The sequence below is a fragment of the Pelmatolapia mariae genome, linkage group LG3_W (genome assembly GCF_036321145.2).
Source record: "Pelmatolapia mariae isolate MD_Pm_ZW linkage group LG3_W, Pm_UMD_F_2, whole genome shotgun sequence".
Taxonomy (NCBI): Eukaryota; Metazoa; Chordata; class Actinopteri; order Cichliformes; family Cichlidae; genus Pelmatolapia; species Pelmatolapia mariae.
Window position 1 is genome coordinate 57,949,105 of NC_086229.1, and position 13,844 is coordinate 57,962,948.

At 37.2% G+C, this 13,844-nt stretch overlaps 2 protein-coding genes across 2 annotated transcripts in view; both read left to right on the forward strand.

Moving 5' to 3' along the window:
* LOC134623806 (L-amino-acid oxidase-like) overlaps positions 1–5,075 on the forward strand; it is a 67,472-nt gene extending 62,397 nt beyond the window's left edge. The window contains exons 13-18 of the mRNA XM_065470206.1: positions 581–804; positions 1,986–2,098; positions 2,243–2,444; positions 2,912–2,980; positions 3,383–3,519; positions 4,268–5,075. Of these exons, the coding sequence (XP_065326278.1) occupies positions 581–804; positions 1,986–2,098; positions 2,243–2,444; positions 2,912–2,980; positions 3,383–3,519; positions 4,268–5,075 (1,553 nt within the window). The remainder of the gene's footprint in view (positions 1–580; positions 805–1,985; positions 2,099–2,242; positions 2,445–2,911; positions 2,981–3,382; positions 3,520–4,267) is intronic.
* Positions 5,076–5,639: 564 nt separating this feature from the next.
* Positions 5,640–12,745, forward strand: LOC134623807 (L-amino-acid oxidase-like). The gene is made up of 7 exons (XM_063468824.1): positions 5,640–5,652; positions 6,988–7,217; positions 9,998–10,110; positions 10,214–10,418; positions 11,087–11,155; positions 11,262–11,398; positions 11,944–12,745. The coding sequence occupies exons 1-7, from the start codon at positions 5,640–5,642 to the stop codon at positions 12,743–12,745; spliced, it is 1,569 nt and encodes a 522-aa protein (XP_063324894.1).
* The last annotated feature ends 1,099 nt before the right edge of the window (positions 12,746–13,844 follow it).

Here is a 13,844-nt window from a genome sequence, read left to right on the forward strand (position 1 = left end):
GGAAATTATGTGAGTACTAAATTAACCCCACGATTTTTTTTCCTTTATTGTTTCATTTCATTTGAATTCATTGCGATTGCTTACCTGACTGAGGCTGTGGCTGCTGAACAGCAGGAAACCTGTTTTATTAGGCAGTTGTGAATCCCGGTATCTGTCTTGTAAAAGTAAATATGTTTGAAAGTACAATACTCAATCAGCTGAAAGTGCACACTCCCTTTCTTCAGTTCCTCAAACACATTCCTGTCTGCGGTAATGATTGAAAAATATTCTACTTCTGCTTTTTTATGGGTTTCATTCACGATAATCACTCCATTATTACCTCAGCAGAAGTCATTTTCTGGACTTTCCATAAAACACATGTGACACTGTGACAGGAGGAACCTTACCCATTCTTTTGGGGTAAAAAATGGTTACTCTAGCCTACTGACATAATGAGACAATGTCTGTGATGCAATCAAATAGTTACTCAACTAGACTTTGAGTCGATAGGATTTAGCAATTTTGTCTGTTGCTTAAAAAATTGCTTTCCTCTTGTTTTAAAAGAAGGAAAGAAATATTTTGCCTTTCACTGTGTTTCCAGGTGCTGTCACTGTGTTGCTGCTCACTGTGTACCATTGTCACACAGCAGCTGCCCGGCTGAAGGGACATCTGGCTGATTGTCTGGAGGACAAAGACTATAATGAACTGCTGCAGACAGCAAAGACTGGTCTTCCACACATAAACACATCTCATCATGTTGTTATTGTTGGAGCTGGAATGGCTGGGTTGACAGCTGCCAAGTTACTGCAAGATGCAGGACACAAGGTACATGTATCACACATATGTCCTAATAATAAGAATAATTTAATGTAATGGCAATCTAAATGCAGCGTTAGCTGTCAAATCAAAGATATTTCTGAAGATTTACAACCTGTAAGAAAACAAAAAAAGTGCAAGTTGTGTTTTTCTAACAGTGTAAAATTATGACATTTTAAAAAAATTTAAAATGCCATAAGTTTACACTTTAAAACACAGTCACCTTTATGGGAATTTTGGTATCATGATTCTTTACTTCCCCATTTTCTTTTTTCTGTACTATTTCCATGAGATTCACAGCAAAGTTTCTCATCAAAAACAACGCCCACAATACCCATCCATGGCTCACCACAACTGTCAGTGTCAAAGCCTTCATATAACATTGGGCACTTCAATTCTCCATCGTTTTTTAATTTAGTAATAGTTCATTAGTTGCTAGTGTTCTACTCAGGAGGAGCAAAAGCAGCCTTTGTTTTTAAGTGTTGCATAAAACTTGGTACTTGAAGTAAAACTTAAAAAAAGAAAGTAGATCAATAAAGAATAAATGGTAAGTAATAAAACAAACATTAGCAAGTGTAGTTAGAATAGTGGCTACAAAGACGACTGTATTATCAGTATGATTAATATAATACAAGCAATGGCACATAACAAGTAGCAAAAACATTAACAATAGTTCCCTAAAGGTTGATTCTGTTCATCTGGACGTAGCGTTTAGTGGGAGAAACATTTCGTCACTCATCCAAGTGACTTCTTCAGTCTCAGCTGACTGCAGGTTTGCCCAATCTTATAAACAGAATCAACCTTTTGGGATTTACATACATGTGTGAGCATCTCTACCAGCAGACGCAGTAACAATATTGTTGTTAATGTATCCTAACTACCATTAATACTGATATTTGCTAAACACTACAACACCACCCTTTTTTGCCCACAAGTGTTTGGCTGTTTTTATCATTCACTTGGGCTGCTTGTTATTTTCCAAAGGGTTTGTAACTCCTTCTGAAAACTAACCAGGAACTTTCATCTGTTACGCAAATGTGTAAACATTTACATAACCGATAAAACATATGCATAAAAATCATAAGAGTCCATCTTAAAATCCATCTGTTATTATGGATAAACATTCGCATAACAGTCATTATTCTAGTGGCACTATGGTGTTTCTAATTCTAATTCATGTGGTTGTCAAGGTAACTATTGTAGAAGCAAGTGGCCGCGTTGGTGGACGGGTTGAAACCTACAGAAATGAAAAAGATGGGTGGTATGCTGAACTGGGGGCCATGAGGATCCCAAGTTTTCATCGGTAAGTTTTAACTATACAGATTAAGTCCACTGAAGGCTTGCATTAAATCAAAAGGAAAACCTGGCAAACATGTGTTTTCCTTATCTTTAATATCAGGGATCGTATATATCTAACTCTACTACCACTGACCTTATCTTCCTACAGAATTGTGCAATGGTTTGCTGATGACCTAGGGGTCAAATTGAATGAATTCATCATGGATAACCCTAACACCTTTTACCATGTTAATGGAAAGCGGAAAAGAACATTTACAGCACAAGCAAATCCCGATGTACTTGGGTACAATGTGTGGCCAAGTGAAAAAGGGAAGTCAGCAGATGAACTCCTTCAGCAAGCTTTACAGAAGGTGAGAAAAAAGGAAGAGACTCAAACCTCTCTAGCATAAAAGAGTTGGATAGAGAAACGTGCAGTAGCTAATTCCTCCAGTTATTTAATTTGCAACCTTTGCAAAAATGGAAACCTTTGGTTCCATTTTTACAAAGATCATTATTGACCACATAACTCGTCACTGACCACTAGCACAAAAAAAGGGAATCTTAGAGTGGTTAGTGATACATAAACGTGTATGTTTCCTTGAATTTTAAACTGTTCAAATCATTAAAGCGGTTAAACTAAATTACGCACACTCAAATGCATGTAAACATTTTCTACTTAACACTATGTAACATGACATATGTCTGTTTTGTCAGAAGATATTCTGAAATGTCAAAGCAAGAAATTAAAATTGATTTCATTGTAAAAGGAATCAATGCAATAAGTAAGGTTCTGGACTTTTTCCATATAAGCAACTGTTCTTTCTCCTTTTTTTGGTAGGTGAAGGATGAGGTGGAGGCTCATGGCTGCTGGGCTGCACTGAAAAAATATGACCATTATTCCGTGAAGGTATAAATCATAATGAGATAATGAACTGTAAAATGAGAACAGTCCTGGTTGTATAAGTGAATCATGAGGATACATTCTGAAGAATCAGAGTACTTGCATTGGCATTTCTAAATGTTAATCATTTAAATGATTGCCACATTTTATTACAAATAAGGATGTAATGATAATATAAACTATTAAAAACACATTAGTAAATATTTATTTTAATAAAAAATTACTTACATCATTTTACTTTTTAACCATGAATCACAAAACTGAAAGAGGTGGTTGTAATTGTTACAGCACAAATGTGTGTCAGTGTTTGGACACTAATCTTTGCAAGTATAGCCATCAAAAACATTTAATCAGATGGTGTTAATGTACATCCTGAGTTCACAAAATGTAATTGTTTGTTGCAAATAGGAGTACCTGAAAGAAGAAGGAGATCTGAGCCCTGAAGCATTGAGAATGATTGGAGAACTGCTCAACGAACAGAGTCTTATGTACACTGCACTTAGTGAGATGATCTATGACCAAACTGACATCAGTGACAGCACCAAGTAAGGCCTGACAACTCATCAAGCCTTCTTCATGTTTACATTTATGTGTAAAAATATAATTAAAATGTCTTTATTATCACCCAAGTAGAGCTTACAACAAAAATTAAGAGTGCTTCTCTACCATTTGGTCACAAAAAGAGACAGTCGCACACATAATTAATCCAAGCAAAAACTAATGTAATAATATATAATAGCTTAAATGTGTTTTTTATAATTTGAGCCATAGCAGCAAAGGCTTCAGATATAAAATATATGTTATGTGTCTGCAAACAGCAACTGCAATTGTTCATGTCTTTATGTAGAATATAAAAAAGTATCTATGAGTTTTCAGTGCAAGCAAGCATTTCAATAAACAATGGTAACATCCAGAAAACACAGAGCAGTTTAACAGTCATTTGGCACGACTTGTTTTGATATATCCTGCTCTTTTTACGTAAGCGCTTCACTATGTTAATCATGAGGGCCTTACCTTTGCCGCAAGGTATGGAGCACTTATCATCACAAAGCACGACACCATAGCATTGTGATGACTGAACTTGTTAGAACATGCAGCATGCTGCAAAAGAGATGCAAACATTTAACGTGATCCAACAGCCACACACACACAATGAAGTGTTTGCTTCTGCCTGCTCTGAACAGTTCATCAGAACCTAAAAATGGAATTCTAGAAACTGTACATGTAAATAATTTTCTACCGATATTAACTGCAATAATAATAAAATGTTATTTTTATGTCTCTTTTTTATAGGTACTTTGAAGTTGTTGGTGGGTCTGATCTTCTCCCCAAAGCTTTTCTTACTGTCCTTGATATCCCTATTCTCCTAAACTCTAGAGTCAAGCGTATCAGTCACTCACACAAAGGAGTCATTGTATCATACCAAACCGGACAACAGTCCTCTCTTACTGATCTTCAGGCTAATGTTGTCCTAGTAACAACCACAACAAAAGCAGCTCTTTTTATGGATTTCATCCCACCTCTGTCCCCCAAAAAGATGGAGGCACTGAGGGCTGTCCATTATGACAGCTCCACTAAAATCCTCCTCACCTTTAACAACAAGTTCTGGGAGAACGACGGTATCCAAGGAGGAAAGAGCATCACAGACGGGCCTACTCGTTTTATCTACTATCCCGGCCACAGTTTCCAAAAAAATAAGACCATCGGTGTCCTCCTGGCATCCTACACCTGGGGTGATGATTCACTACTCTTCCTAGGTGCAAGTGATGAAGCCCTCAAAGAGCTGGCTCTGAGCGATTTGGCAAAGATTCACGGTGATCAGGTCTGGGATTTCTGCACTGGGGTGGTGGTGAAAAAGTGGAGCATGGATCCTTACAGCCTTGGTGCCTTTGCTCTGTTCACACCCTACCAACACTTAGAGTATGCTAAGGAGCTCTTTAAAAGTGAAGGCAGGGTCCACTTTGCTGGTGAACACACAGCCTTCCCTCATGCTTGGATTGAGACGTCAATGAAATCTGCAATAAGGGCAGCAAAAAACATTAACAGAGCTGTGCTGCTGAATTCAGAGTCAACTAAATGTCGAAAAAGAGATGAACTCTAGGGTCTGACATATTTAGTCTTTGACAATCTTCAAAAGAAGGATCCTTAAACCACTTATCTACTTATTACAAGCCAATCGTTTCCATGAATTAGCTAAGTGACAATACTAAATATTATTGTTTCAGAGTTTACAGCTTTTTATCCTTTTGTTAATTGATCTCTTTTTTTGTGCTGTACTACTCACTTTTAATATAAAAGGCCTTGGTAAATTAGTGGTGATAGAGATATATTATAAAAAATTGTATATGTATCAAAGACTTTTTGTGATGTAGCATTTTCACACAATAAAGTGGCAATGTTACACAAAGTTAATGTCTATAGTCTCATTCTTTTCTTTGTAATAATCAAACCTGCTCAAAGATATACGTCCTGCATGTGGTGCCACTGAAAACATGTGATTTTTAGCAAATGACAGAATGATAAAAGATTTAAAGGAAGTTACATTTTTCTCATCATAGGACCCAAACAGTGTTTGTATAGCATCTGACCGCATGAGACAGGGAAAAACTGAAACCAAAACTGAAGCCTCATTTTCAAAAGAGGCGGGGCAAGCCTGTCCTTTAGGATGGGGCAGTCAGGTGAGTAGTATAAATAGGAGTGAACTGAAGTGAACGACAAGGAGGAGACACGAGTTACATCGGATTAGCAAGTTCTTTTAAACGGTAATATAGTTTTATTTCTGCTTGGTAAAAATAATACTTGTATTATATGTGTGTAGGTTTTTCATATTTTTTATCTTTTTAAAAGATGATTACAAATGACTTTCTAGACTTTTTTTATTACAAAGTAAAACAAAATTTTTATAGGGATTAGATAAATGCAGCACCAAATGCATCCGTTTGTATAGATAGATACAAAACAATAAAGCAGTTTGAAAAGTGAAAGTATTTGAGGAATTTTTCCAATGGTTAGGGTTATCTGCTGCACTCCCGTCTGTTCTTTCAGGATTTGAGCATGCATGTGGGTTTATGTTGATGGATGATCATATAGGATATGAATAGTTGTGTTCTCCTGTCCTTAGAAAGAAAAGAGAACACAAAGTTTCTTTGTAATTAGTGTTAATGAATTTTCTCTGATAACAGAATAAAAAAAATCAGCGGTATTACAAAGCACTGGCATAAGTGAAAGTAAAACTACAGCTGCTGTGGTAAAATTTTTGGATATAAATGCTTCCTCTTTTTGAAATTCACAAATATGAAGATGAAAGATAAAGGTACTGTATCAAGATCCCAGTTTCTATTTCTCATTCTAATTCTGTTTTTCGTCTTCTTCTGTACTTGCTGCCAAAGACATAAGGAAATCCATTGAGCAAAGTGAGATGAAGCCACAATTCGCCAAGTGGAAATTTTGTGAGTAATTCTGATGCAATCTTTAATTTTGGTCTTGAAAATGTAAAAACTCCTGTAATGTTTGTTTTTTTGCTTTTTTTTAATGTGTAATGATTCCGAGCTCCAGAGCTCTTCTTGCATAGGTTGCTGTTCTTTGTTGAGTTTGTGATCATCATTAAAATGTGCATAACACTTGGTGTCCTGAAACAAAACATGGTGTTGACATTCTATAATCCCAGGAAGTCATATATAGCCTTATATAGTGCTTTTCTACTCTACCCGAGTACTTAAAGCTTTTTACTGGATTTACCTCATTCACCTATTCACACCAATTCATACAAGAATATCGTTCTATGCAATTTGGGAATTGGGAAATAGAAATACTTTAAGTTTTTAGTTTTAATGAGTTTTTTGCACATTCATCATACATTATGGCTCAAAGTTATTAGTAACTGAAATTGTAACTCCACAAACTTAAATTAACTTATATGGATTATGTAATATGTAATGTAATATAATACGTATAATATGTATTTTATATGTTATTCAGAACATAAAAGTTTTAAAATCTCTTTTTATCTTCAGTCCATTCAGTTGCCATCAGTGTGCTACTGTTGGCTTTGTGTCCCACTGCTACTGTTGCCAGCATGAATGAAGAGCTGGCTAAATGTCTGGAAGATGACGATAATTATCAGCTCATGGACACAGTGAAGACTGGCCTTCCCCAGATCAAGAAGTCTCATCATGTTATTATTGTTGGGGCTGGGATAGCTGGGCTGACGGCTGCCAAGCTATTGGAAGGTGCAGGACACAAGGTACATGCAACATTTTAATATGTGTATGCTAGTTATGTTGTTTGTTTTCCATCCAGTGAATGCAAGCACTGCCATCTGCAGGTTAAAAAAAATGTTGCAAGAAAATGTTTTAATTAAAAGTAGAATACATCTGTTCCAATGATATCATTTTTATATTTAAAAGTGTTTAAAATATAAAATCTTCCCTTACTTTTAAAAGGAGAAAAACATTTAACACATTTTTTTATTCATGCCTAATGATTGTATCCAGTCAATGCAATTTTCTTTTATGTGAAAGTCATCTCCAACCCCAAAACATAGATGATTTCTAAAAATACAAGAATAGTCCACTTCACACTATGAGATTCTGGATCCAGAAGGATAAGGAGTTAGTTTGTGATATTTTCTTGAGACATTGAATTCTGATATCTCCTATTTCAAATATTTTAAATTTTGTCCGGTCTTGCAGTGGTCCGAAAGGCTCTGGTAAAAAGTTCTTGTAAATATTCTCTTTAAATATATTTTTAAGAGCCTGCTAACAATCACACAAACTTTATCAATCACATAAGTTGTGTTTTGGGCCCTAGTAGAAGTAATTTCATGTCTGAATTTGATACAAACGTCTTTGGACTTCATGTTTCTGTAAAAACCAAAAAAATGCACAGTAGTGAAATGGCATGGATGAGGCATTTTTAAGATTCTTCTGAGATCAGAATGTGATTCACGAGCAGTGTTGGGACTAACGCGTTATTAAGTAACGCGTTACAGTAACTACGTTATTATTGTGGTAACGAGCACGGTAACTAGTTATTATGCCAAAACCAGGAACGCGTTACTCGTTACTGGGATTTAGATAGGCTCGTTATTCGTTACTTCGTGTGGTGGATATCGCGGAGCTTCCACAGATTCAATAACATTAGCAAGTGGTGGAAGCCAGCAGGTGGATGAAGGAAAAGGGAGGCAAGAGGAGAAAGCCGAAGCGGCCGCCGCGTGTCAGGTGAACTGAACTTCAGGTAAGAAGTTATGACCTGCAGTCTATCGGAGTCAGATATAAACCAAGTTTATGTGCAGTTTATTTTCGGTATGCTGACATTTTCGTACTGCGTGCTAGCTAGCATGACGGAGTTTCTATACAGCTGGGTGGGTGCTATGTTACTGATGTTGAACTTTATTTTGTTCATACGGTTAATTATTAGAGTTGCCAACCGTCCCCTAAAAGACAGAATCGTCTCGTATTCAGAGAAAATATTACGCGTTTCGTATTGAGGTGAAAAGGAATGCAGTTTGTCCCGGACTTTAGCTACAATGAAAAAGAAACAAAGCTGAACCTGCACAGCTGCCTCTTCTTCTCTCATTCTCTCCTCTCCCGTTTCTACTTCAATCATAAAACTGATCAATGATCAGCTGATCGGCTTTTCTCTCTTGTTTATTTATCGCCCACTTTGCGCCAGACAGAGGAAACCAGCGGATGTCGCGTTAAACAACAGCAGCACGTTTAAGCTTGATCAGCTGTTGTTAGAATTTATTTAATATTAATTTCTAGTATCAGCTGATGTTTGCTGGAGCCACAGCTGTAAAGCTGCTGGTCATGATATCAGTTTGGTTATCTGGTGAGAGGGAAACATGAAGATGAAACCAGGAGATGTCCTTACTGAATCATCAGAGCTGAACAGGTGATGGAGAAACAGGTTTACCTTTTAGGTGGCATGAATGAGTTGAAGGGAAGTTATGAACTGTTTCTGAGAGACAAATAACACCAGGATCCTTTTCTACGTAGCTGACAGCTGGTAACTGTGCAGGGACGGGTCTAGCAAAGTGTTGCCAGGGGGCCAAGTAGGGCATTAACAGGGAAAGGGGGGGACAAGGAAATACTTTTCTTTATTATTCTCATTTAAAATGTCTCGCTTTTAAAAAAAGAATTATCTGAGTCTTACAACAAACGATTGATAGATTGATACATATATACCATCAGAACAGTGTACATCACTGTCACAACAGTGTTTATTTTCATTCAAAGGCTTTATGATTTTTCCTATAATGGTGGGCCGGTCTCTAGTCAAAATGCCCAGGATGATTTTTTTGTCCCAGTCCAGCTCTGTATGCAGCTCATCTGCAGTCTGGTGTTACCTACATCTTCCTATTCAGAAGGCATAATTTCTGAGTTCTGAGTGCAATCAAAAGCATCACGACTGCAGTTTTTGTGTTGGATGTAAAAAGCAGGCTAGAATCATGCGGCGGTCAACGACGGTCCAGGCGTGGGATTTCTCTCGTGGAAATGTGCACATTATTTTTTCCTTTCTATTGGTAGGTGGCACAGTGCACTTGTGGCAAGTAAGCAAGCTAGAAGACTGGCAATCTTGCTGGGTATCCAGTTACGGAAGCAACACATTAACAAGAGAATTCTGAGTAAAACCAAAGTTACTTTCCCTAGTAACTAGTTACTTTGAAAGTAACGAGTAACTTGAAGTAACTGAGTTACTTTTTTAGAGAAGTAACTAGTAATGTAACTAAGTTACTAATTTAAAGTAACTTACCCAACACTGTTCACGAGTGATTACAGACAAGAACAAACACAATTACCTGTCAACCGTTCTCATATTTTTTTTAGCTTTCATTTAAACTCATTATAAATAAAGTCCAAATGGCTTATGTACAACACTCCTGGATCATTACATGTGTCTAATTCTCTGGATTTATAACAATATGGTATGTTTCTAGATGTTCCAAGATAGAACAGCAAAAATATACAATTCCCACAATATTTTTGTTTATTGCTTTTTCTCTTGAACCGTTGGATTAAGGTAACCATCATAGAAGCTAGTCCTCGTGTGGGAGGAAGGATGGAGACCTACAGGGATGAAGAAAATGGCTGGTATGCTGATTTGGGTGCAATGAGGATACCGAGTAACCACCAGTGAGTAAAAAAATGTCAAACATTGTCAAGCTTTGCTCTCAAAGGACCAGTTTTTGTACTGCATTATAAACATTAATAAGCGAATGACCTAATTCTTTAACAGGATCATCCGCTGGTACATCAAAGAAATGGGGCTCAAGCTGAATCCATTCATCATGTATGACCCCAACACTTTTTACTTGGTTAATGAACGGAACAGGACGAGGACATACGCAGTGACAGCAAACCCCGACATCCTGAATTATACACTGCCAGAGAGGGAGAGGGGGAAATCAGCTGACGATCTGTTGTGGCAGGCTTTGCAGAAGGTATGTAAAGATGTAGGAGGAATTCATGGCACTTTTTATACAGAGTGATACCATAGCAGAGCTGTCTTTTAAAAATACAACAGATTCAGCAGTTGTCCTATGAAATATTAATTTAATGCATTTATGCACTTCGTGGATCCTATGCCTTAAATGCAAGTGTTGATTTATTCATGCAGACACATACTCCACATGGTTATCCCACTGTTACTGAAAATTAAAGTTAACAATTTCTTGTCACTTCACACTAACAAGTAAAGGCAAAAAAGCTCAAAAGATTTTTTTTAAGTTACTTAAAGGTTAAAATGCACAAGAAGCCAAAGAAAATGTACCATATTGACACTTTTCAAGGACCAATTAAATGCAAGCATGTGAGCTGTTGAGTTTTTTAAGATTCAAATGGGCATTGCTTTGTCTTCATGTTTGTAGGTATTAAATATTTGACAAAATTATAGGTGTTGTAGGTTCCTAATGGCGTACCCGGTGTTTTAAGTCTCAACTGGAACAGACTCCATTCCTGTAACGACTCTATTGGATGACGTGTTATTAATATGGACTCAATGCAATGCAGACATCTGTTGTCAACAAAATTGCAATACTAAATGAGCTGTGCTATGACCTTTCATAAAGGACCACTGGAAATAACCTGTATATGTATCTTTTCTTTCAAGGTGAGAGATGAAATTAAAGCCCATGGATGCCAAGCTGCATTTAAAAAATATGACCATTATTCAGTGAAGGTAATGTGCAGAATCATCTTCTGAAATAGTGCCTGTTATGATATTAGGTCTTTATTGGACAATATAAAATTACTAAAAGACCATGTACAACCTTCTTTTTTTATAGGAGTACCTGAAAGAGGAAGGTGGTTTAAGTCCAGAGGCAGTGGTTATGATTGCAGAGTTACTGAATGAACAGAGCATGATGCATCTGGCTCTGACTGAGATGCTCTACGTGGAGAATGATGTCAGCGATAGCACAACGTAAGACTATTAGACTTAACAAGGAAGTGATGGTAGTCATGAACAATGCAAAGAAAGAATAATCAAATCTTATTTTTGTTCTTGTTTTGTTCACAATCCTGACCCAGTACAATGTTCTAGTTGGATTTCCTTGATTGGATTTACTTATAAGCAAATTCTTAGGGAATCTCTCTCAATTCCTGTTGAAAATTATACTCACATCAGCTACTCACTTAGAATGTTATAACATTCAGTCACAAAGGAAGCAACTCGTTTGCTGTATATGTAACATTTGAAACTAAAAACAAACAAGCTGGAAACAAATATGAGGTTATAACCATGTCTCTGTGATACACCCACCACAAAATACTACAATGTGATGGTTTACTTTACAGTAAAGAAATGTTCCTCTATTCCTAAATGCTGACTACTAACTAATTTCCTCTTAAATTCGACTGTTTATATCACCACTGCATGGTCCTAAGGTCTTTGCACTGATTCTGTACAAAGGCTCAGGCTGTATGACATTCACAAACATGTTTTCTTTTGTTTGTTTGTTTTTTAAGGTATGATGAAATAACTGGTGGGACAGATCTCCTCCCCAAAGCTTTTCTCTCTTTCATTGATGCCCCCATCCTCTTCAACTCCAAAGTCAAATTCATCAGCCAGTCAAATGAGGGTGTAACCGTGTCATATAGAAGAAAGGGCGAGTCAGCTTTGACATACATTACTGGTGATGCCGTCTTAGTAACAACCACAGCCAAAGCTGCCCTCTTCCTGGATTTCAACCCACCTCTCTCCATCCAGAAAATGGAGGCATTGAGGGCTGTCCACTATGAATGCTCCACAAAAATCATTCTCACCTTCAAGAGGAAGTTCTGGGTGGAAGATGGCATCCAAGGAGGAAAGAGTATCACAGACCGGCCCTCTCGTTACATCTACTACCCCAGCCACAGTTTCCCAAGAAATCAAACAATTGGGGTCCTCTTGGCTTCCTACACCTGGGCTGATGATGCCCAGTTTTTACAAGGTGCAACCGATGAAGATCTTAAAGAGCTAGCATTAAAAGATTTAGCAAAGATTCATGGTGAGCAGGTGTGGGACCTCTGCATTGGGGTGGTGGTGAAAAGGTGGGGCATTGATCCATACAGCTTGGGTGGCTTTGCTTTCTTCGCGCCATACCAACACATAGAGTACGCAAAGGAGCTCTTCAGAAGTGAAGGCAGGGTCCACTTTGCTGGGGAGCACACAGCTTTCCCTCATGCTTGGATTGAGACATCTATGAAATCAGCTGTTAGAGCAGCTACAAACATCAACAACGCTGCACACAAGGAGCCGGCTAGAAATCAACATCGAAATGAGCTCTGAAATGTCCAATATGTACTCTAGGCCAAACAGTTTTACTGAAGTAATATTTAACCATTTTATGATAGGGTGTAGGATGTGTGTGTGTGTGTGTGTGTGTGTGCGTGTGTGTGTGTGTGTTTAATCATTGAAACCAAGCTGTAAAAGTGTGTGATTTATAGCACCGAAAATGTTTGTTTGAAACCAACAGCAGCAATTCTGACTTGTAACGTGCACATGTGAGGTTATCTGTTTCTGGGATCACCATTGTGGATGTGATACTAATAACAGTGGTTTGTAGTACAACAAGGAAAAACAAAAACAAAACCTTGAAATATTTTTATAAATGTTTTTATAAACAACAGTTTAATGTTATTATTTCAAGCTTATCAATTAACAATTTAACAAGCACACAGAAGTATTAACATTAATTAGCATTTTAAAAAATTTCCAGTAAGTCTCCCTTGTCTTTTTTTTTAATAATTCTCTGCAGTTTGTTGAATGAAGCATCCACCTGTTCTCATTTTAATGTTCCACTGTGTTTACCATCTAGACAGCAGTTTTCCCTAAAGGTATGAAGCATTACACAAGAAACAGAGAGAAATCATAGCATTGTTCAGTTCTGGTTACTTTTTGTGTCCAAATATGATCAGATCACTCTAATTATTCTAATCTAATTACCCGACTCAGACTTAATGCTGATTTTGTTCGAATATCTGGGGGGAGAGAGTTTGCAGAACAGAAATGTGCATGACTTCCCACCGATGCAGCAGGAAAACATGAATATCCAAATTCTTCTGAATTAATTTTCTAACATGGCAAAAAATGAGCCGATGGAAAGGTTTGGTGCAAAGGCTGCTCCTCTGGTATTACTGGCTATAATGTCTAACTATGGACGCCCTGGGTGTCATGTTCATATTTTTTTTCTGCTACTTGCAAGAACTAGAGCAAGTAACCCTGAATGTTCCTTGGCACCCTCTTTTATACTCATTTTCCCTTTGCCTCCCCCTGTCTGGACATCCAATTTATATTGTGAACTTACAATTACTCGATGTCCAGCCACATGTTATCATCCTCTGATGTTTTTTGCATATATGATTGAAAACAAAATTTTAACTCTAAA

Coding starts and splice junctions, on each gene's coding strand:
- LOC134623807 (XM_063468824.1), top strand. Junction 10,111..10,213: donor AGGATACCGAGTAACCACCA/GTGAGTAAAAAA, acceptor ATTCTTTAACAG/GATCATCCGCTGGTACATCA. Junction 10,419..11,086: donor TGTGGCAGGCTTTGCAGAAG/GTATGTAAAGAT, acceptor TTTTCTTTCAAG/GTGAGAGATGAAATTAAAGC.